Source organism: Panthera leo, chromosome C1 (genome assembly GCF_018350215.1).
Source record: "Panthera leo isolate Ple1 chromosome C1, P.leo_Ple1_pat1.1, whole genome shotgun sequence".
NCBI lineage: Eukaryota > Metazoa > Chordata > Mammalia > Carnivora > Felidae > Panthera > Panthera leo.
In genome coordinates this window covers 64383011-64408178 of record NC_056686.1, presented here as the reverse complement: position 1 = coordinate 64408178, position 25168 = coordinate 64383011, and the positions used below count along the sequence as shown (strand labels likewise).

The 25168-nt window shown below is 39.7% G+C and overlaps 1 protein-coding gene across 3 annotated transcripts in view; it reads right to left on the bottom strand.

Annotated features, from left to right (window-relative positions):
• AK5 (adenylate kinase 5) overlaps nt 1–25168 on the bottom strand; it is a 265268-nt gene that overhangs the window by 118181 nt on the left and 121919 nt on the right. For all 3 annotated transcript variants that reach the window (XR_006206173.1, XR_006206172.1, XM_042952269.1), the window contains 2 exons: nt 10262–10352; nt 1798–1874 (listed from right to left, as the gene is read on the bottom strand). Coding sequence is in view for 1 of the 3 variants with exons in the window: in XM_042952269.1 (XP_042808203.1) it covers nt 1798–1874; nt 10262–10352 (168 nt within the window). In the remaining 2 variants the exon portion in view is untranslated. The remainder of the gene's footprint in view (nt 1–1797; nt 1875–10261; nt 10353–25168) is intronic.

Below are 25168 nucleotides of genomic sequence, written 5' to 3'. Positions count from 1 at the left end.
CTCGAACTCACGGACCGCGAGATCGTGACCTGGCTGAAGTCGGACTCTTAACCGACTGCGCCACCCAGGCGCCCCAACTATTATCTGTTTAAATAATAAAATAAAATGGTAACTAAAAGGGAGCCCCTGTTCCATCCTCTCCCATTTTTTCCTGGAACTCTTTTTTGAATATGTTGGCCCTACCATTCTATCCTCAGTGTCTCCTAAGTTCTTTCTTACATTTGACAACTATTTAGCTTTCTGTTTTATTCTAAGGCAATTTCCTCAGCTCTGTCCTTAGGTCTCTTTTCAGCTATGTTTTGTCTGCTATTCAACCTGTTAACTAGGTTTTTATTTCAATGACAATATTTTTTTGTACTTAGAATTTCTATTTCTTTCCTTTTCCTTCCTGCCTCTTCCTTCCCATTCTCTCTTGTACTCGTTTCATGGTTTCTTCCTTTTATCTTCTTGAATATTTTAAGTATTCCTATATTAAAAATTCTTTCAGACTTTCCTGTTCTCTCTAGTTCTTGAGGGGTGTGAAACCTTCCATTTTTAAATCAGCTGGATATCTTGTAATGGTTCATTTCTTCATCCAGCCTGTAATTTTGGATCATGAGCTCATCTTCAATAGTGGTGTTTAGAATCTGCCTCTGATAGAGTCTTAGGGGCTGGCAACTGAAAAGGCTCCTAAAATGTACCACTGAATGGCCTGTATTTGGAGGCTGAGTTAGGAGGCAGTCTGGTACAGATATGAGGAAATGTGCCCTAAGTTCACTTCCCCACTGTGAAACTATTTTTGTAATGGTGGGCAACTTGCTCTTTGAGTCTTAATTTTCTTTATCTATAAAATGAAGATAATAATCCCTATATCCTAGAGATGTTGTAAGTAATTAGTGACATAATAAAACTAAGGAACTCAGCACAATGTTTAATATATATTAAATGTCAATAAATGTTAAAAAATAGTATAAATACATAGTACTTATTATATCACTTTCAATATTTTCTCCTTGCTTTGTGATATAAAAGAAGAAACCCAATGCTCATGAAAATAGCTTCTGAATATGAATATGAAATGTGTAGCCAGCCATTACATTTGGACACTGGTTAGATATGCTTTATCTGTGACATATATTAGTTGAAGATGGGAGAAAAAAACCCTTGGGAACACATTCACTTGGCTTTCAGCCATCACAGAGCAACACTGATGAGCGGTAGAAGGAATTTTCAGACATTATCCTTTTTTTAAACAAAAAGCCTAATTAGAGAGTTGGAGCATTTGCCCAACTATTTTGGATTATTAAAATACAGCAGTGGGGAGAGTTCTGCTGAGAGGAAAATGACCCAGATAAATTTCTCTAGTTTTATTAAAATAGAAAATATAATTGACTTCTTGGTTGTGTTGTCCTTGGTCATTAGTCCTTTTCAAAGGTTAGAAATAGAAAAGCAGAACCCTGAACCTGTAGCTGATACTCAGTAAATACTGTTAGTTCATTACTGGAAAGGGATAGAGACACAGACAAATTCTTGGACAAGAGAACCTCATACAACCTCATTTCCATCTCATGTAACTTTAACCACAAACCTTTCCTTAATTAATTGCTGTTTTGGAACTGTCAGGAAGGGAAGGCTGAAAGGCCAAAGTTCGTGGACAAAAGCTATAGGTTAGTGTGATTTATCATGAAATATGGTATTAGTTATCTGTAAACACTTGAAAAATGATTTATAATTCTAATTTTCATAAAACATTTACAAAGGCTAAAATTTAAATTTAAAACCATTTAAAATAAAGAGATATTTTTAGATTTTAATTACCTGATCTTCATAATCAGAACCTGTATCAATGGTCTCTCCTGTGTCCAACATCATCGAAGGATCAAGGTCACTCGAACCTAGGATTTGAAAAGAGAAGTTTACCTGATGGAGGTTGGCTGTGTATGTTTGTAAAGCAAACTATCTCCCACTAGGTTTCTGTTCTTATGTGTACATTAAAGTCACAAACATTTTTAGACACTTCCCTTCTGCTGGGCACCATGTTTAGGCTCCAGATAAAAAATGTAGATCCTCTAGACACCATTTCCACTCTTGAGAATAAGACAGTCTTGTGGAGGAGACTGATTTGTCAACAGCAAGGTTCAGAAACCAAAATAAAGAGCCAATTCTGACTAGTAGTGGAGGTGATGATGGAGGTAAAAAATAATCACAAGGAATTAATCTATAAGCCTTTACTTTGAAGGTGAGTAAAGATGGTCCAGGAGGAGAAGTGGTTTATGGCTGTGTAGTAGTAAATGAGATAGAAGGAATGATGAGCAAAGTACAGAGTGGGTATAGCAAGGGAGTTCCAGTAATAAGTGGGGCTGAGTTTGCTCACTCCATGAAAACCTGACAAGTTTTTCCTCCAGCCTTTGGGTCACTTGAGTCCTTAATGATGAGAAAAATCTTGTTAACTTAATGTGTTAACAGAGAGCTTCTCCCCTGCCCCTCCCCAAGGGCATTAATCCTCAAGGCTCAGACTTAAACCGGTAATTTTCATAATGGGCTCCTGAAGCAAAACTGATTTATCATCCTTGTTTAGTGACTGTTTTCCGCTGGGAAATACATAGCACCTAACTAGCCACAAAGACAGAATCCAGTGCTGTTCATTAAATGCTATACATCCCTATGAAGAAGTAAACCACTCCACATATCCTGGTAAACTTGCCCTTGCCAAATAATTCTTGGTCAGAAGACACAATGAGTTATTTTTAATGAAGACGGATTTTTACAAAAACATCAAGCATCTCACGTGCTTCTCAGATATGGGCCATTTGACAGATGCTGCTTTCATACTTTTTTCCAAAGAGTGATTCAATGTATGTCCTCACACAGTCTTTTCTCATCTCTTCTCTTCCTTTTCCTTCTCATCATTACCTCTGCTATTTATCAGATTGACTAAGGACCGACCCATTATCATATTGTCTAAGTACTAAGCAAATAACACCCTTGTTTATTGCGTTTGTATCTTTACAATTTTTTTAAAGGATGACAGTTTTTCAGAATGGAGATGCTTGACCCATCAAAGAATTTTGGAAAGGTAACTAATTGTGGAGTTTCCACATTCGGTTGTATAGGTTTGTAGGGCACAACCTCTGGGTGATGCCATCACATCAAGAGGGCAGCCCTTGCCAAGTCATCGTTAATAAGATAGTTGCCCGAAAGGAGTCAGGAAGACTACATGCCACTATTAACGCTATTAACAAAGTGAGACTAGAAGGGCCATATGAAAACTTAAATTTTATACATACTTTTATTTATTTATTTATTTTTTTAAGGCTTATTTTTGAGAGTGAGAAAGACAGAGCGCACAAGTGGGGAAGGGGCACAGAGAGGAGGACAGAGGATCCGAAGCCGGCTCTGCGCTGACAGCAGACAGCCCGATGTGGGGCTTGAACTCACGAACTGCAAGATCATGACCTGAGCCTAAGCCAGATGCTCAACCAACTGAGCCATCCAGGTGCCCTATTTATCATTTTAAAAAGTAGTGGTGTTAATATGTAATTTTTCTATTTTTGTGCTTTCACCATTTTTCAAATAAGAAATGTTATAAGGTATATCTGAGGGCCAAAATATTTGACTGTTCTGAAGCCCAGTTTGAGATCAGTTTGCACTTATGTGTTGTGGGGCAGTTAAGACGTCAGAAGTAAATGTTCATTTTTCCATATAAGATCGTGGAAGTTTTAGAACCCATATTTCACAGAATACTGCCATCTCATTTTAGAAAAGAAAACAATGAGCTTTGCAGAAGGCAAATAACTTGGGCTAGGTCCTACTGAAAGTGAGGGAGATCAAAGGCAGAAGTTGTAGCTCCCATTTCTTCCAATACATCCTTCCCACTCCAAATGCTAAGCAGGAGCAATCCAACTGGTTTTACAAATATGATCGTTCATTACAGTACCCTACAGGACAGGATGTGGAGGAGTTGGCTGCCTCTTTTACATCCTGAGAAAATGAGGAACAGTGATGAGGGGTGTCACCAGGTGGCTGCAGAAATGGAAGAACCAGAAGTGGAAGCAAAGAGTGTCACTCCAGCCTGTGACGATCGATGCTCGTTGCTGGGTGGTTGCTATTGACAGCATCATTAAAGGTAATGCCAATTTTATTTAGCTTTCGTTATTTCCATAATATGGATCTTACCCACCACATGGAGAAGTGGTGATAGGTACTTGGATTCAAATGATATCCTCACCTCAGCTGTATTTGGAGTGATTCATGTGGAATGAGCAATGTGATCTGAACACAAAGGCTTATTAAACATATAGATGCTTTAGTTCCTGTGTCCTATTTATTTTGTTCAATTAGAAGCCTTTCTTTCAGCTGTTTTAAAAAGGTACAAAGTGAAGGGGTCTTAGACAACCTGGTTAACAGGTATGACACATGAATATTTGTAACCAGAACAAGATTATTAGAAAACTATCTTTGGCAATGGTAGAATGAAGACATCTTTGTCCGAGGGGAAAAAAAAGAAAAAAAAAAACCTCTTTAAAAAAAACAAATTTGTGCTTACAAAGAAGAAGAGCTTGGCTTTCCTAATAAAATGCTTTTAACAGAAATTTTATTGTATCATTAAGAGATGGAATTTCTTGACGTGTTGCTCTTGGCAACAGTACTAGTAAATCATAGGAAGCGATAGACAATGGATGTCATTATCCACTCAGATAATGATTGAATAGCTTTTTTTTCCCTTTCTTTCTTTCTTTTTCTTTTCCTTTTTTAGCATTGGTTGCTTGGCTTGTTCAAAATGGGACCTTTAATAATAGTCTAAGGTTTGACATACAAAAGAGAGAGGTAAATATAGACATATTACACATTTTTGCCTTCTTTCATTGGACAATTTAACACATAAAACACCTGCAATGATCTTGTTACTCAAAAAGGACAGCAAAATCAGTGCATTCTGAAAAAGTGATAGTATGGCTTTTACTCCCCCTTAGTTTGAATTTCTCAATTTCTTTCAGATTTAAAAATATTCTTTCTATAGATACAGAGCTGAAAGAGAATCCCACAGGGAACTCTCAGTGTCACCAGTTTCAGATGTAGAATGGTCCTCAGAAAGATGATTTGCAGGTTGTCTCCCTACATTTAAGACGGAAGATGATACAAACTGGCCGAAGATGAACCAGAAGGCTATCCACATTGCTTTCTGGGGCAATGTTACAGACTTCTCTGCTCCTAGAGGATCTTCAATCTGAAGTTTTAGGAAGGTCCCCCTCCCACTCTGAATCCCAAATAAAGGGGTGTCCCTGCAAGGCAGCACTTCTTGTGCAGTGAGGGGCATCTGTAGATAGAGCTCCTCTAACTCATCACCCACCCCCTCTGAGGAAAGCAGTCTTCTCCCTTGTCCTGTCTCTCCTGCAAGACCGTAAGCAGCTTTAGGTGGGGTTGTATTTCATCTCTACATTTAAGAACAGAATTTAGAAATTCTACGCATTTGATACATGCATGCTGAATGACTGAAAAATGAGTAAAAGGACATTTACATTTTGCTTTTGCAGATCTTGATCTCCATTCACTCTACACACATTCAATTCCTTCTAAATGCCTCAGGCGTCAGGCACCAAGAGCCCAGCTCTCATTCTAACAGGCGTGGAATGTGTTAGTAACAGTTTCCGTTAGCATTCCTTTGAAGAGCATTGCATTTCTTTGGAAAAATATCCTGACGGTATTTGTGACTAGACAGTGAGCTCCTCATGGGATATGGTGTTGGGACTGTTCTGGGTGAGAAGCGCAGGGGTGATTTTCCAGTTACTCCATGAACAGAGGCCGGGGAGGAAGGAAAAGAGAGAGGGCAAAGAGATTAGAAGTGGACCTAGGAAAATGGGGAAATGTGTTGAATAAGATGTGGTCTCTTCCTGTGATGCCTCAACCCCTCAGCAAAGACACTAACTCATATATAGCCTTTTCAATGTGACAGCCACACACTGTTATCCATGTAAACCATTTGCTCTTCACAAGGATCCTGAGGTAGCGCTCTTATTATCCCCTTGTTACAGATAAGGAATCTGAGGTCCACGGGGATTGGGTGATGCCTCTGAATGGCTCTGCCAGAGTACGAATGGAGGACTCTAGGGACGAGGAGAGGCTGCAGATGGGGTGCACAGGTCTGGGGAACGGCATTCTACGGCATGGAGGCAAGCAAATGCTCACTCTGCTCTGGAGTCAGAGAAAACGTGGTGTGGCTGTGAGTCCACACACTTAGACGAGTAGCCCAGCCGAGGTGATCAGCCAGTTGAAAAAGCACTTCTGTGCCGTCTCCTATGAGATGCACACTGGGTATCAAACAAACACACATACTCTCCATCCACACACAGTCTTGCACTCTAATAAAGGAAATAGAATTTTTTTGTTTTATTTTTATTTTTGAGAGAGAGAGAGAGCAGGGGAGGGGAGAGAGGGGGACAGAGGATCTGAAGAGGGCTCTGCACTGACAGCAGAGAGCCTGATGCGAGTCCTGAACCCACGAACTGTGAGACCATGACCTGAACCAACGTCAGACGCTTAACTGACTGAGCCACCCAGGTGCCCCAGGGGAACAGAATTGTAGCAAACAATCATATACATGATTATATAATCATAATTGTGATAAACAGCCTGCAGGAAAAGATTAGGGGATTATGCCAGGGTCTAAACGGGTCTGGGATGGGGGCTGAGAATACCTCCAGAGGAAAATCACATTTAAACTGTGATGCAAAGTAGGGTGAAGGAGGGGCTAGGGGGTGAGAGAGGAGAGGGGATGCACATGGGGGAAGGGATACCAAGCAACCAGTGCAAATGGCCAGAGGCAGGAAAGTGTTTGAGACATTCTAGGGACTGGAGGAAGCTGGAGGGGTATGGGGGAGGCAGTGCTAGGGCAGGAGGAAGGCCACTACAGCAAAGCTATGGGTATATCTGTCATGCTAAGGACACTGGTGCTCAGCCTACAGGGAAGTCATTGAAGGTTTTGCTTTGTTTTGTTTGTATTGTTGTGTCAGGGAGCCAGGGTGGTCAGAGCTGCATTCTGTCAGGATCCCCATGGCAGCAACAGGATTCAGGGGTGAGGTAAGAGGCCGGCAAGGAATGACAAAGCCCTGCCAACTAGAGTGGGGATAAAGAACAGGGACTGCACTCCCAAGGTGTCCCTGAGGAATGATGATTGGCGTGGGCTGTGAGGACAGGGACAATTTTGCCTGGCTCCCTTAAAAGAGAAAAACTGCATGATCTCACTTATACGTGGAATCTAAAAAAGTCAAATACATTGAAGCAGAGAGTGGAGCAGCAGTTACCATGGCATGAAGGTGGAGGAAATGGGGAGATTTTGGCAAAATGGTACAAAATTGCTGATATGTAAGATGAATAAGCCTAGGGATGTAATGTTGATAGCATGATGACTATAGTTAATAACACTGTATTAAGTACTGGAAATTTGCTAAGAGAATGTATTTTGGGTGTTCCCATTACACACAGGAAAATGGTTAACTATGTGAAGAGAAGATACATTAATTAGCTTAACTGTAGTAGTCACTTCTCTGTGCATATCCATGCCAAATCATCATGTTGCACATCTTAAATGTATAGAATTTTTACTTAAGTGGCACGTGGGTGGTTCAGCTGGTTAAGGGTCCAACTCTTGATCTCAGCTCAGGTCACGATCTCATGGTTTGTGACATTGAGCCCCGTGTCTGGTTCTGCGCTGTTAGCACAGACCTGGGATTCTCTCTCTCCCTGTCCCTCTGCCCCTCCCCTGCTCGCACTGTCTCTCTCTTTCAAAATAAATAAACTTAAAAAACAAGAATTTTTATTTGAAAAATTTTAAAGGAGAATGGAAAGCCATTCACATGGAGGTGATATGGGGTCTGTGGGGCAGCTGAGACTAGGCAAAGAGGGTCCAGGGAATAGGGAAGAGTACAGGGACAAAACCTGGGGGCTGAAAATTCACAGAGCAGTGGCCATGGACATGACCTGTTCAACTGGGTGAGTCAGCAACACTGACAAGCCTTGAGATTTCACCTACAGATGCAGTCTTCTATTCACTCTTGAAAGAGAGAAAGATCCAGCAACAACTGGTCCATGCCTTAACGTCAACAATAACATGGAGCTTCAGAGGGGCTGCCTCTGTAGGGGAGGCATCATGTGTTTCTAGTTTACCACGGTCCCTCCCAGGATCACTTCATCACCAAGGGCTGTTATATATAGGACAGGCTTATTTTAAAGCTGGAGCAGAACTCAGCTTTCAGAGTTTGGAGGAGTGGATGGGAGGTAGTAGGAGTTGAGACTGTGAGCAGACTCGTTCCTTGTTCATAAGTTTGGAGGTATAGAGAGGAAAGATGGAGAGATGAGGTCCCTGGTGACCTCTGCTATGGGGCAGGCACTGTGCACTTGGAGGACATGGCACCTGTCCTCAGGCAGTTTACTGACTAGCACAAAAGCCAGCACTGCTGCATCACTGGAGGACGAGGCCACCTTTCAGAAATGCCACTAGAGAGCCACAAAGTGTCAAGTGTTCTAAAGGAAAGGGCAGCTTAGAAGACGTGGAGAAAAAGGAACCCTTGCACTGTTGGTGGGAATGCAAATTGGTGCAGCCACTGTGTAAAACAATGTGGCGGTTCCTCAAAAAACTAAAAACAGAATTACCCTATGATCCAGTAATTCCGCTACTGGGTATTTACCCAAAGAATACTAACTGGAAAAGATTATATGCACCCCTATGTTTTTACAGCATTTTTCCCCATAGTCAAATTATGGAAGCAGCCTCAGTGTCCATCGACAGATGAATGGACAAAGATGTGGTATATATACACAATGGAATATTACTCAGCCACAAAAAGAATGAAATCTTGCCATTTGCAACAACATGGATGGATCTAGAGAGTATTATGCTAAGCAAAATAAGTCAGCCAGAAAAAGACAAACATGTGATTTCATTCATATGAGGAATTTAAGAAACAAAAGAGATGAAGAAAGAAAAACAAGAGGTGAACCAAGAAACAGACTCTTAACTATAGAGAACAAACTGATGGTTACTAGAGGGGAGGTGGGTGGGGGATGGGTCAAATAGGTGAAGGGGATTAAGAGTACACTTATCATGATGAGCACTGAGTAATGTATGGAATTGTTGAATCACTATGTGCACACTGAAACCAATATAACCCTGTAGGTTAACTCTACTGGAATTAAAATTTTTAAAATAAAAATAAGGGGCACCTTAAATCAGCTCCTCCACTCCACTGTCTTAACAAATGGGATACCTAGCAGTTAGATATCTGTTGTTAGAGGTCTAAATAAATGTTCTAAATACAATATTGACTTACAAAGCATGGCTGCCATAGCATTTTTCAGAGCAGTAGCACTCTGGTTTATATGATCTTATATGCTGCTCAATATTCAGTCTTTCAACAATAGACCATCTTACTATAAGTATCACTGGAAAACCAGGCAGGTGAGTTTACATTGTTATCTGTGCTCTGTGGGTCTGCCCAGAAAGATCACTGCCTTGACTTTCTTTGAAGCTACTCTTAGGGGGCTTCAAATCAAATATGGGTAAACATTTTCCATGTTTAGTCTTTTTCTTTACAGCCCAGAAGTTTTTTTGTTCTTATGGCCTGAGAAGAAAGTTCAGGACTGAGACAAAGATTTGAGAGTCATCTGCATAGTACTGATAGTGGAGACCATGAGGGACAATGAGTTGACCAGAATCAGACAGTCAAAGAAAATGAGATAAGGGTCAAAACAGAACCTTGAGTACTGCTTACATAAGGGTGTGTGATTGCCCTGCACTATTGTCCAAGGTCGAACTTCTAGGGGTGAATGCTTAGGAAGAGAAGGCACAGAGCCAAAATAGGAGCTGTGGGTTGGGAGAGGAGCAGCTATCTGACAGAAGGGGAGGCTTTTCCCGGGGGGCACAGCAGAGACATGTCAGAGTTAAGGAGTCCTGGAGGAGTTGTAACTTTTAATTGTTGCACACAGAGTGGGCTAGATTCGACTTTTTCAATTATAGTAACACAGGTCGTGTGTTACATTGGGACTGCTTGCTAATTTACATGTGCAATGACTGGAAGGCAAGCATTCACTATAAGGGCCAAATGGATAGTCCTTCTTTTCTATTTTGTTTTAGCCTTTATTTTCAAACCAGAGAGTGTAAAGCTCTGAGAACGGTGTCATCCTTAAAACCTTGCAGCAGATTGTTGAGCTCCAACATTACTACAAAGCTCCAGACAGTTGGCAGGTGATCAGGCCATACTGTTGCCCAAAGGACATGGTGACTTACCTGCTGCAGCTTCTTTGTTTGGAAATAACTTGCTGTCCACTGCCACACTGATGTCATAGAACACCTCATCTTCGTTTCGGTCAGCATCAAACTGGGGGAAACAGGACAGACAAGTTGGGAACAAGAGAATGCATAAATTAGTTCATTCCCAAATATAATGAGCAAGCATCATATAACTGTATCTCTAATGAAGCAGGTCAACAGGAACTAAAGCCCTTGAGTCTTAAACAGACTCATGGAGGATTTTTCAGTCTAGACCACACATATCAAACAAAGAAGGAGGGAGTCAGCGTGCATTTATTTATTTATTAAAAAATTTTTTAACGTTTATTCACTTTTGAGAGACAGAGACAGACAGAGCATGAGCAGGAGAGGGGCAGAGAGAGAGAGGGAGACACAGAATCCAAAGCAGGCTCCAGGCTCCTAGCTGACAGCACAGAGCCGATGAAGGGCCCGAACCCACAAACCGCAAGATCACCACCTGAGTTGAAGTCAGCCCCTTAACAGACTGAGCCACCCAGGTGTCCCTACAGTCATTTATGATTAAGAAAAATGTGTAGAATTTTCGTAACTTATAAAGTAAGCTTTGGAAAAAAATGATAATTGAAATTTACCTTGTGGCTTCTGGCTCTTAGGGTTTTTGTTTTTCATTTAAGAAACCCATGAGGGGTGCCTGGGTGGCTCAGTTGATTAAGCGTCCAACTTTGGCTCAGGTCATGGTTCGTGAGTTCGAGCCCAGCATCGGGCTCTGTGCTGACAGCTCAGAGCCTGCAGCCTGCTTCAGATTCTGTGTCTCCCTCTCCCTCTGCCCCTCCCCTGCTCTCTGTCTCTCTCTCTCTCTCAAAAATAAATAAAGATTAAAAAAAATTTTAAACTCATGAAAATACGGAGTTCTAAACAAGAGCGGAGGGGGGGATTTTCTAATGTACTGTTAAAAAAAAGAAAAAGGAAAGTGCCCCCAAACGAAACTTTAGTTACTATGCTAGATACTACAGCTACTACACAAAAGATGTAGTCTGTAGACACCGTAGACTTAGATGTAATAAAAATGACAGATTTAAACATTTTACCATTCTTTAAAATTTACAAAAAATGTAAATATTGAAAAAATGCAGTTATATTTATAAGTTCTCTATGTCCCACTTGTGCAATGGTTTTTAAAAATACACTTTAGGGGCGCCTGGGTGGCGCAGTCGGTTAAGCGTCCGACTTCAGCCAGGTCACGATCTCGCGGTCTGTGAGTTCGAGCCCCGCGTCAGGCTCTGGGCTGATGGCTCGGAGCCTGGAGCCTGTTTCCGATTCTGTGTCTCCCTCTCTCTCTGCCCCTCCCCCGTTCATGCTCTGTCTCTCTCTGTCCCAAAAATAAATAAAAAATGTTGAAAAAAAAAAAAAAAAAAAAAATTTAAAAATACACTTTAGTACTGAGTTATAATCAATATATAATAAACTGTACATTCAAATCGGTAAGTTTTGATATCTGTGTCTGCATACCTGTGAAACCATCATAAAAATCAAAATAGTGAATATAATTATGTCTTCCAAAAGTTTCCTTGTGCCTCTTGGGAATGAATCCTTTCCTCTTGCCCCCCTACCTGGTAATCATTGATTATATGTCTAACTATAGATTTTTTGGCATTCTCTAGAATTCTATATAAAAGGATTTATACAGAATGCAATCCTTTTCATCTGGATTCTTTCACTCAGCCCAGTTTTTTTGAGATTCATCAATGTTGTATCAATAGTTCATTCCTTTTCATTGCTGAGTAGTATTCTACTGTATGGATACACTGTTCATCTCATCCTGGGTATCTTTCAGCTCATACATTGTAGCTTTCATCTCTAGATGCTTAATTTGAGTCTTTAAAAAAATCTACGTCTCTATTGACGTTTGAAGGTCTCTATTGAAGGTTTGAACATCTAAAATACAATTATAACCGTTTAAAAAACATGTTTACTTATTTATTTTAGAGAGAGCAAGAGATTGTGAGTGGGGGAGGGGCAGAGAGAGAGGGACACAGAGAATCCCAAGCAGCCTCTACCCTGTCAGCGCAGAGCCCCATGTAGGGCTCGAACTAATGAACCCTGAGATGATGACCTGAGCCAAGACCGAGAATCAGACACTTGGACTGAGCCACCCAGGTACCAAAATATAATTATAACTTTTAATGTCCTTTGCTGGTTCTAACATCTGGTGTCAGTTCTGAGTTAGTTCTGATTGATTTTTTCCCACCATTATGAGGCATTTTTCTTGTTTTTTTGCATGCTTGGTAATTTTTATTGGACGCCAGGCATCATCATTTTGACTGTGTTGGGTGCTAGATATTTTTGTATTCCTATAAATATTCTTGAGCTTTGTTCTGGAATGCAGTTTAGTTACTTGGAAACAACTTGATTCTTTCAGATCTTGGTTTTAAGATTTATTGGGCTAGCCAAATATTTGCTAGAACTGATACACAAATTCAGTAAAGTTGCAGGATACAAAATGAATGTATAGAAATCTGTCGCATTTCTATACACCAATAATCAAGCAGCAGAAATAGAAACAAACCAAGGAATAAATCCCACTTACAACTGCACCAAAAAGCATAAGATACCTAGGAATAAACCTAATCAAAGAGGTAAAAGACCTGCACTCTGAAAACTATAAAAACACTGATGAAAGAAACTGAAGATGACACAAAGAAAGGGAAAAACATTCCACACTCATGGATTAAAAGAACAAATGTTATTAAAATGTCCAGATTGCCCAAAGCAATCTGAACATTTAATGTAATCCCTATCAAAATGCCACCAGCATTTTTCAGAGTTAGAATAATCCTAAACTTCACATGGAACCACAAAAGACCCTAAATAGCCAAAGCAGTCTTGAAAAAGAAAAGCAAAGCTAGAGGCATCACAGTTCCAGACTATAAGTTATATTACAACACTGATGCAGCGGTGAAGACAGTATGACACTGGCACAAAAAGAGACACATGGATCAATGGGACAGAACAGAAAAACCAGAAATGGCTTGATAGCTATATGGGCAATAAATCTTCAACAAAACAGGAAAGAATATCTAATGGAAAAAAGTCTTTTCAACAAATGGTGTTGGGAAAACTGGACAGCACATGCAAAAGAATGAAACCAGATTACTTTCTTATACCATACACAAAAATAAATTCAAAATGGATGAAAGACATAAATGTGAGACAGTAAACTATCAAAATCTGAGAGCAGAAAACAGGGAGTAACCTCTTTGACACTGGCCGTAGCAATTCCTTACAAAGTATGCCTTCTGAGACAAGGGAAACAAAAGCAAAAATAAACTTTAGGACTTCATCAAAATAAAAAGCTTCTGCATAGCAAAGGAAACAATCAATAAAACTAAGAGGCAACCTACTGAATGGGAGACAATATTTGCAAATGACATACCTGATAAAGGGTTAGTATCCAAAATCTATAAAAAAAACTTACCAAACTCAACACCCAAAAAGCAAATAATCCAGTGATGAAATGGGCAGAAGACATGAATAGACATTTTTCCAAAGAAGACATCCAGATAGCCAACCGACACATGAAAAGATGCTCAACATCACTCATCATCAGGGAAATACAAATCAAAACCATGATGAGATACCACCTCACACCTGTCAGAATGGCTACAATTAACAACACAGAAAACAGCAGGTGTTGGCAAGGATGTGGAGAAAGGGGAACCCTCTTACACTGTTGGTGGGAATACAAACTGGTGCAGCCACTCTAAAACACAGTTTGGAAGTTCCTCAAAAAGTTAAAAATAGAACTACCCTGTGACCCAGCAATTGCACTATTAGATATTTATCCAAAGGATACAAATATACTGATTCAAAGGGACAAATGCATCCTGATGTTTATAGCAGCATTATCAACAATAGCCAAATCGTGGAAAGGGCCCAAATGTCCACTGACTGATGAATAAAGAAATTATATATATTATATATATAATATATAATATATAATATAATATATAATATATATAATATATAATATATATAATATATAATATATAATATATATAATATATAATATATATAATATATAATATATATAATATATAATATATAATATATATAATATATAATATATATATATAACTCAGCCATCAAAAAGAATGAAATTTTGCCATTTGCAATGATGTAGATAGAGCTAGAGAATCTTAAACTAAGTGAAGTAAGTCGGTCAGAGAAAGACAAATACTTACTATTTCACTCATACATGGAATTTAAGAAACAAAACAAATGAACACAGGGGGGAAAAAAGAGAGGCAAACCAAGAAACAGGCTCTTAACTATAGAGAATAAACTGATGGTTACCAGAGGGGAGGTGGGTGGAGGATGGGTTAAATAGGTGATGGGTATTAAGGAGGGCACTTGTGATGAACATCTGGTGATGAATGTAAGTGATGAATCACTAAATTCTACACCTGAAACTAGTGTTGCACTATATTTTAACTGGCTGGGATTTAAATAAAAACTTGAAAAAAAGAAAGACTTGTTGGGTTGGACCAGAGCAGTGTTTAGTGTACAATTATTCCCCACAGTGGAGGCAAGACTCTTCAAAGTACTCTACCCATTGCCTTGTGAATTAAGAGGTTTTCCAGAATGGCTGGTAGAAAAAGGCACTATTCCAAGCCTGCTGTAGCACCAGCTAATCCTTTTGGGTGGTTTTGTCTCTCAGCTTCAGGTAGTTTCCTCAAATGCATACACTGCACAGTACTCTGCTGAATACTGGAGGGGAACCCTTGGCAGATCTCTAGAGTTCTCTTTCGGTGTAGTTCATATGTCTGGTACTCTGTCCTCTGACCTTGGTCTCTTAGACTCTCAACTCTGTTCAACCCATTTGGTCCACCATTCTCCACAAGGCTTCATTCTTCCTGCTCAGTAGCCCGGAAACTTCCAACAGTAAGAGCAATCCTAGGGCTTTCCGTATTTGTTTCCTTTCTCTCAAAGAATCACCTTATGGCTTGTTGTAAGGTATCTTGAGAATTGTTTTTTAAGATTTTTAAACTTTTCTTTGTTCATTTGTTTCAAGTGGGAGGGAAAATCCAGTCTCTTTTATTTTATCTGGGCCAGAGGTCTCAGCTCTTTAGCTTTTTAATCTTAATTAGTATCTTGAAATGTTTAAGAAGAAACTAAGTGATTTATTCCTTTATATTCTCCTACTGAAGTGTTTCATCATTTTTAGCAAGGGAAATTTTAAAAGCCTGAATTAGAAAGTTATTTTTCTTACTTCTTCTTACAGTTAAAGCACCTCTGAATGGTGCTTCAAAGTGCTTTCTGTATGTCACATCAGCCCATGGGAAAGGTGAGGCAGATAGTTTTCTTTCTATTTTACAGGTGAGGAAATATCTACTCAGAGATATTATGACTTTCTCAAGTCAAACAGCCAATAAGCTGAGCTAGGATTTACACTTCGGATGACTGACACTTTCCACCCTACAGATACCATTGTGGTAAGACAAATGCACCCCTGCTCGAATGAGTGTTACCACAGCCATTTTATCTAAAAGCAAGATAAGAAAAGCAGCTGGTGGTTAGGGCAGATATGAGGAGACCATGAAGGCACATTTAGTGCCATCTTGATGCACTGCTCCTCATACCCATATATATTATGGTTTTCTATTTTCAAAATATTTGTTAGCTATCATCAGTAAGGAGGAACATGTACTAAAGAAGGATTTTATTTTTTCTTAGGCTTTTGAGAAATGGATGGCAGTGTTGTGATTTTATAAATAAAAGAGCATAAATTTGTGTTTTAACATGGGATTCCTAGAAAACAGAGCCTAAAGCAAAACATAGGTTAACACTTTACCAGAGGTTTTGTGCTGTGTGTGTGTGTGTAACCTCAGGACAGTAAGTGTGAGGAAAAAAGAAAAACAAGGCAAACAGGAAAGGAAAACAAATGTAAGGTAGTACATTCCTGGACTGGCCCCAGCGTCACAAGAAAACAGAGCTGCTAGGTTGGTCTCTAGAAAGACTAAATGGACCATCTACATTTCAGAACAAGTCTGACGGGGGGGGGGGGGGGGGGGGGGTGACTTGTCCTTTCAATTTCCGCAGTGCTGGCCAGGGCTCTCCATTCAATAAGCAACCAAGGCCTGGTGCACAAGTGAGTCTGGGAGGCTTAAAATTGGGCTCAGACAGCTTAAAACTCTGCTAGAGCTGGATTTGAAGTTCTGCTTTCCCCTGTAGCAGCCGTCTGACTTTGAGCAACTTATTTCCCCCCTGTTCTTAGCACCTACACAACAGGATTGCTGTGAGGACTAAGGAGATGGTATATATTTAACACATCAGCACACAGCCTGCAGTTCGTTTTTGTCTCTCTCTCTGACTTCCTAGGTCTGAGGGAGTGTATCTTACAGTCATTTGATCACTTCTATATTTTGGACACACATACACACTTTTTTTTTAACTTGGGGATTGTGGAATAATGACTACAAGAGACTTTGAGACTTTCCAGGAGATATCCATTCTCTGACTGATTCAAACAAAGCTATGTTTAGTTCTAGCACAGGCTAATGTACCTGATTGTCTCAACCCAGAGGCAGACTGCAAAAGGTAAAACACTATCCATAAAAACCTTCAACAAATATTTGCTGAGTAACTACTACGTGCTGGGTAGACTCCAACTAACCACTGCTAAATGTTTGGATGATGAACATGGAACCATGAAGAAGGACGAGGACACCCACATAACCAACTCAACTCTGGATTTTGCAGATGCTGCTGAAGCTCATTTACTTCTGCATCAGGACCACAGAATTGAACTTAGGCTGCTTTATTTTCTGGGACATCCCACTCGTACAACTCCAGGGCTAGCATGGGACTCTTCCCTCCATTCTTTTAGCGGATATTGTGGCATATAGACCTTGGAGAGCATTGTAATGGGGTACTATCAGAACAATTGACACTTAATTGGCTAAGGCTCTTGCAAAGTGGTAATGCTCAGTGTTTAGAGAGGTTGTATGTATGGTTAGAGGCAAACTGGCTTTGAAATCATCATTTTACTTACTGCACATTTATTTGTTTTTGCACAAACTATATACATTAATGGATTTCAACCAGGAGAGATTTTGTCCACCCATCTCTCCCCCACTCCCAACAAATGTTGGGAGATGTTTTTGGTGGTCACAACTGGCAGGGGGACACGACTGTCCAGCGATGCTGCAAAATATCCTATGATGCATAGGACAGCCCCTTCATGACAAAGATTATCCAGTCTGAATGTCAATAGTGCCAAAGCTGAGAAACCCTAATCTTATCAGGTTTTGAGTTTCTAAATAGTGTTTTGAAACTCAGGTAGTGATGATTTTGCTTTCTTTCTTTTTTCTTTTTAAGGAAAAAGGTTTTGAGCTGCAAGAACCTAGGATGTTTACTTTAAAATGCAAAGCAGAGCAGAAGTGACAATGCTGCAGGGGTAGCCTAGGTGGAGGGTGATGGAATGAAAGTTTATCTACATCTCACAGGTGAGAACCGAGCTTCATGGGGCAGATGGAATCGTGTGCCACTAGAGCAGATGCTGTCTGACGTTGCTCCCAGCTCTGAAATTCTGTGATTGGATGGGCAACTTTATCTTTCTTGGTGACTGTCGTTTGTCTAGCAATCTTAACAAAACTCTCTTATTCTGAGGGAATGGACTCGCAGAGGACATGGGCTTGCGTAATCTGTTTAAGGTCATTTAATTTAAGAGGGCTGGGGAGGTCAACTGGAAGTTTCAAAATAAGATGCTTACCAAATTCCCCAGTTGACTCACAAACACATGTTTTAACTTGAATAATAAATGTGGGAACAGCTTTCAAAATCATACAAAACATACCTGCATAAGGGAAAGAAATTACAGGAGGGGGAGTAGAAGCACTGCCATGTGAGGAGAAAGGGGCAGTGACGGTTTGCATTTTTAAGGGCAAAAATGAGTTTATGGTTTTGTTTTCTCTTGGCGCTGATTTGCAGGCTGCAACAGGCTGTCCAAATCTTCTCCATGGAGACAGGGCTTTCTGCATTCTTTGCTCTGCTAGGTAGGAATGTTAGGTTTACAAAATATCTCTAAATGGACTCGAAGGGAGAATACTAGTTCAATTTCTCTTTCCAGATTCCACCTTTCCTTAAGTCTAGGTCTGCCTCTCACTTTTTCTCTGCTTAAATTTGAGGAGGAAACAAACTGGTTCTGTTATTAGTATTGTCTTAGTTTTATACATCCCTTAAGTATCATTCTCCGAGCATCAAACTGATTGCCTGAATTATTTACTTCTCCCTTGTTTCATGCAAAGGATTTCAATTAAGCATGCTCTCCACCAATGGCTTTCATCGTTTGCTGCTGGAGATCCCCCAACATGCAGATAATTGGACTTCAAATTTTCTCTTTTATATGTTTGGAGACTTCCCCCTAAATGACCGATTGGTTGGCATCCTCTTCACAGTGATTTTTGTTTTTCTCCAACAAAAATTGGATATTGCATTAAAATAGTAATAATGTAAAGATCCGTGGTAACTGGAGTGAAATGTGTAGTTATCTGCGATGGAGTAATGGCAGTTGGTAATCATCTGCAGAATTGTGTTTCTGAAGCTTCATAATTAATTACAAAATCTGAAAGGAAAGCACCAACATGGATTTGGTGGGGGGTGGGTAGGGATAATATTCTGAGTAAGCTGAATCAATCCCGTTTTGATGAGCGGGATTCTTGAACCAGGGTGTGTAGAACCTATTTCTTAACAGAATGAAATAAGGGGAAAACGTGAGAAGATATACCTAAAAACAGACATGATTGGTATGCAAAGAGATGAGTACAGAACACTGGAAAGCCGTGGATATCTGAGTAAGGCTCTTCTCAGCTTTTTGTATGGAATCTGTATTTCACTGGATATTCAGATTATAGACAGCATCTGGAAAATTTGGTCGGGAGTAAGTCAACACAATAAAGTGGCTCCAGAAAAAATTACTGCAATATTTATGAAGTGTTTTAAGAAAAAGTTTTTTCCTGAACTCAAAACCTTAATGTAATAATGACTGACTTATCTTGTTCTAGAGACTTAGAAAAGGAGACTGCGAATTTTGATTATTGTTATTACATTAGCTCAGAGGTCATTTTTCAGAACCTGCATCCACATCAACAGCCAATGAACAAAGTACCAAGTACAGTTACCATTTTTTTAGCATCTACTATGTGCCATTCACCGTTAGGGCTTTCTTTATATGATTGTATCATTAAGTCCCTACAATATTATTATAAAAAGGGTATCGTTATCACCAGATTCAAAACCTGGGTCTTGGAAAGAGTAAATAACTTGTCCAAGGTCACGCAGGTGGTAGAGCCAGGATCTGAATCCACATCTGGTCTATCAAACTGTGAGCGCCATCACCTGCCAAGGCTGTGAGGATCAGCTCTTAGCTCCACGGACAGACTTCATCTTAGCTGGGCACTTGTAAAACAAATCAAGGCTTTCAGAAGGACTCTTGGGGAAGGCCTCTAAGAATCTGTAGAAGCCAAGCCATGCTAGGTCCAGATGCAATACACTCAAACATTCTTGGTCTTATTCCCTAGTCCCTATTTTCAGGCCACAGTTGGTAGTCTTACTTCTCTGAGCGATGGGTGTATACTACTAGGTGGCTGTAGCTGTTGGCAGAAGGGCCTCCCTCTCTGCAGGCTGGCCAGGAGCCCTGGAAGGAGTAAGGACAGGCAAAGTTGACTATAAGAGACAGAAGACTGCCTAGCTCCTCACAGAGCTCTCCTGGGTTAGCTTCAAGTTACCAATTTCAGAGGGAAACTGGCTACTGCTTCATAGTCCTCTTTGTCTACTGTTGACTTCAGTTATACCCTCCATAGCAGCTTTCTTTTTTTTTTTTTTATAAATTTCTTTTTACATGTATTTATTTTTGAGAGACAAAGAGAGACAGAGCACAAGTGGGGAGGGGCAGAGAGAGAAGGAGACACAGAATCCAGAGCAGGCTCCAGGCTCTGAGCTGTCAGCATAAACCCTGACATGGGCTTGAACTCAGGAACCGTGAGATCATGACCTGAGCCAAAGTCGGACGCTTAACTGCCAGAGCCACGCAGGCACCCCTCCATAGTAGCGTTCAAAAATGTCTTTCTGCAAACTACCTTGCCTCTCAGTATGAGGAGAGGACTTATATCATCTATCATCCGTGTCCCTTTTCATCCCAACTCAATCCTTTCTCAGCAACCAAAGAAAGAGTATGCCTACCCTCTTTCTGAGAGCCTCTTTGGGGTTGGAGAGAGGAGTTCTACTATGGGTCCATGTCTGGCCTGCTGCTGTCTGGAGAGGCTGCTCTACTTCTGCTCCACAGCTCCACGGACTGGTACCCAGGGCCTGGCCTGGCTCAGTCCCTCCTCCCTACACCCCAGCCCGGGCTGCAGCTCTGCCTCTGACTGACAGGCAGCTTTCCAGAAGCCTTGCTTTGGACATCTCATAGGGGATGGTGGACAAGGCCATGCCACCCATGAGAGGGGAAAGGCTAGGTCTTCAGTCATAAAGGAGGTTGATGATGAGAGAGGAGGCCCAAGAATAAAAAATCTAAGTTGGTGGTGGGAACTGGGTCTGGAACAATTTTTGAAGTGAAAGGTTTGTGGCTATAGTAGCTGATTATTAAATTTTGTAGGCTCAGGTAGAACTCAGAGCAGACTGACCAATGTTCAGATCATGAATGGATAGCAAATGGCCAAGATCCTGCTCATTAATCTCTGTGGGCACTATGATGCGATGCTTTTGAAACTGCTGAAAAAAAAAGTTAAGTTGCTACATGTGGCATCTAAAAAAAAAGCCAAACTCAGAGAAACAGAGGGTAAAATGATGGTTTCCAGGAGCTGAGGCACAAGGGAAATGGGGAGATGTGGGTCGAAGGGTACAAACTTCCAGTTAGAAGATGAATACATTATGGGGACCTAATATTCAGCACAATGACACAGTTAACAATATTATATATTTGAAAGTTACTAAGAGAGTAGATCTTAAACTTTCTCACTACACACACACAAACACACACTGTAATTATGTGAAGTGACGGATGTGTTAGCTAACCTTATTGTGGGAATCATTTCACAACATATACGCGTATCAAACCATCACACTGTATACTGGAAACTTGCACAATGTTATAGGTGTTATAGCTCAAGCTAGAAAAAAAAGTAAAATAAAATGAACTTGCTGCAGAAAGCACATAAAAGATATACTCAATGAATGGAGGTAGCTGACATAAACCCCTATTTAGTACATGTGAAAGGGATTTAATATTTTATTAAGGTGCACCTTGGTGGCTCAGTCATTTAAGCATCTAACTTCAGCTCAGGTCATGATTTCATGGTTTGTGAGTTTGAGGTCCATGATGGGCTCTGTGCTGACAGCTCAGAGCCTGGAGCCTATTTCGGATTCTGTGTCTCCCTCTCTCTCTGCCCCTCCCCTGCTCACACTCTGTCTCTCTCTCAAAAATAAAGAAACATTACAAAAATTTTAAAAATAAATTTAAAAAATGATACTACTAAATGATACATTAACTAAGAGACAGTTCTGTAGCCCAGCAAATAGATTGATATAATGGATTTTGTCAAATAAGCCAAATTTTAGAATATGTCTTAGAATTAATATGGATTCTATCCAATCTCTTATACTGCATATATGATGTAATTCAATTCAATAAAGATTTATTGAGTACCTGCTTTGTGCCAGGTATGTGCTGGGCACTGAAGATGCATGGAGGAAAGAATAGATCATGTTAGCTTTTCTGTAATTATTAAGGCACCAATAAAGACTAAAATACTTTGAAAGAACTCAATAAAAAAGATTAAAAGAAGAAAATGGAGAACAAGATATACCCATTATAGACGAGAATCACATTGTGCAGTTCCTATTCTTTCTCCATTGCACCTCACAAGGCTCTGAGCCCCACATATAGACAACAAATACTTGCCAAACTGAATTAACCAGAAAACTCGATTAATTAAAATACTCTTTTCCCTTCCTATTTTCCCCTTCTTTCTCTCTCTCCCAGCATTCCAGCAATTTGAGGTTTTATACAACTACAAGGTGGTGGGATAAAGATTTAAACCTCTGCCAAGAAAGCTTCCAAACTAAAGAAGCTAGTTAAGAGTCTCAGAAGTCAAATTTCAGCCTCATGTGACATTTGGTACCTTTTCTAATTACAGGCTCCATTTTCTCCAGTGCTCAAGTGTCTCCTGCTGCAGAGCCCTAAGTGGCACCCTGGAAGCCTGAAAAAACCGCTGTGCTGCCTAAGCACCAGATGTGTGACTAGAGGCTAATTTAGGCCCTGGGAAGATCAGGCTCTTTCTATTTCCTTTTATTTATTTATTTTTCTTTCTTTTCTTTCCTTTCTCTGTAGTTGAGATGTTTCCTTCTTCTGCTTTTATTACAGTAAAACCCTGGATTGTGAGTTAACTTGTTCTGCGAGTGTTCCACAAGACGAGCAAACATTTCTAATAAACTTTAACTTGATAAATGAACCATGTCTTGCAATATGAATAGTATGTGATGCCAAGTGTCACATCATCACAACTGAGCCAGTGGTTCTTCTCTCTTTTTCAATCTCTCTCTCTCTGTGGGATACTCCCTCTCAGACCATGGTGTAAAAATCAATCAGTGATTTTTCAGAACATTTGAAGGTGCCCACAACTGGCACTAGTGTATTTTTGTCACCTCAAAGCATGTACGGACAGTCCTTTGCTTTTCCATACAAGAGTAAGCTTAGAAATGCTATGCTTCATTCTAGATCAGATTGCCTGCAGATATAGACCCTTTCCTCTGCTGCCTTGTTGCCAATTACATTAAATACAGAATATTATAAGATTTAATTAATACTGTACTGTAGTCAACATCCATGAGTGATAGTGAAAGTCACCCTACACAATAATCCTCCTCTCTCTTGTCTCTCTTAGACCAACCACAAAGGTTTTCAAAGTAAGTGCAGGTTAATTTGTTTATTTTTCTTTATATTTTGTATATTCTTTTATATTACAGTACTGTAACCTTTTTATATGTATATTTTTGGGTTGTGGAATGAATCATCTGAATTTCCATTATTTTTTATGGGGGAATTTGCTTTGATATACAAGTGTTTTGGATTATAAGCATATTTCCAGAACAAATTATGCTTGCAAACCAATGTTTTACTGTATTTTCAAAATTTAAGTATTTGCACATACAGTACAATACTGGTTTCAGGAGTAGAAATCAGTGATTCATCATTTACATACAACACCCAGTGCTCATCACAAGTGCCCTCCTTAATACCATCACCCATATAGCCCATCTCCAACCCACCTCCTTCTGCCAACCCATAGTTTGTTCTCTATTATTAAGAGCCTCTTGCATTTTGTTTCCCTTTCTTTTCCCCCACCCTTCCTATATGTTCATCTGTTTTGTTTCTTAATTTCCACATATGAGTGAAATCATATGGTATTTGTCTTTCTCTGACTTATTTCACTCAGCATAGTACATTCTGGCTCCATTAATGTTGCAAATGGCAAGACTGCATTCTTTTTGATGGCCAAGTAATATTTCATTTGTGTGTGTGTGTGTGTGTGTGTGTGTGTGTGTGTGTATACATAGAGTGTATATATATATATATATATATATATGTATGATATACAATATAATATACATAATACATATATCACAGCTTCTTTATTGATTCATAATTTGATGGACATTTGGGTTCTCTCCATCATTTGGCTATTGTTGATAATGTTGCTATAAGCATTGGGGTGCATGTACCCCTTTGAATCTGCATTTTTGTATACTTTGGGTAAGTATCTATTATTTACAAATTGCTGGATCATATAGGGTAGTTCTATTTTTAGTTTTTTGAGGAACATCAAATGCTGTTCTCTAGTATGGTTGCACCAGTTTGCATTCCCACCAACAGTGAAAGAGTGTTCCCCTTTCTCTGCATCCTCGCCAACACCTGTTGCTTCTTGTGTTGTTAATTGTACATTCTGACAGGTGTGAAGTGGTGTCTCATCATGGTTTTGATTTGTATTTCTCTTATGATGAGTGATGTTGAGAATCTTTTCATGTGTCTGCTTGCCACATGGATGTCTTCTCTGGAAAAGTATCTATTCACTATTTGCAGACGACATAATACTCTATGTAGAAAACCCGAAAGACCCCTCCAAAAAATTGCTAGAACTAATACATGAATTCAGCAAAGTCACAGGTTATAAAATCAGTGTGTAGAAATCTGTTGCATTTCTTTTTTTTTTTTTATTTTTTTTTTTTATTTTTTTTTTTAATTTTTATTTTTTTTTAATTTTTTAATTTTTTTTATTTTTTAATATATGAAATTTACTGTCAAATTGGTTTCCATACAACACCCAGTGCTCATCCCAAAAGGTGCCCTCCTCAATACCCATCACCCACCCTGCCCTCCCTCCCACCCCCCATCAACCCTCAGTTTGTTCTCAGTTTTTAACAGTCTCTTATGCTTTGGCTCTCTCCCACTCTAACCTCTTTTTTTTTTTTTTTTTTTTTTTTTTTCCTTCCCCTCCCCCATGGGTTTCTGTTATGTTTCTCAGGATCCACATAAGAGTGAAACCATATGGTATCTGTCTTTCTCTGTATGGCTTATTTCACTTAGCATCACACTCTCCAGTTCCATCCATGTTGCTACAAAAGGCCATATTTCATTTTTTCTCATTGCCACGTAGTATTCCATTGTGTATATAAACCACAATTTCTTTATCCATTCATCAGTTGATGGACATTTAGGCTCTTTCCATAATTTGGCTATTGTTGAGAGTGCCGCTATAAACATTGGGGTACAGGTGCCCCTATGCATCAGTACTCCTGTATCCCTTGGATAAATTCCTAGCAGTGCTATTGCTGGGTCATAGGGTAGGTCTATTTTTAATTTTCTGAGGA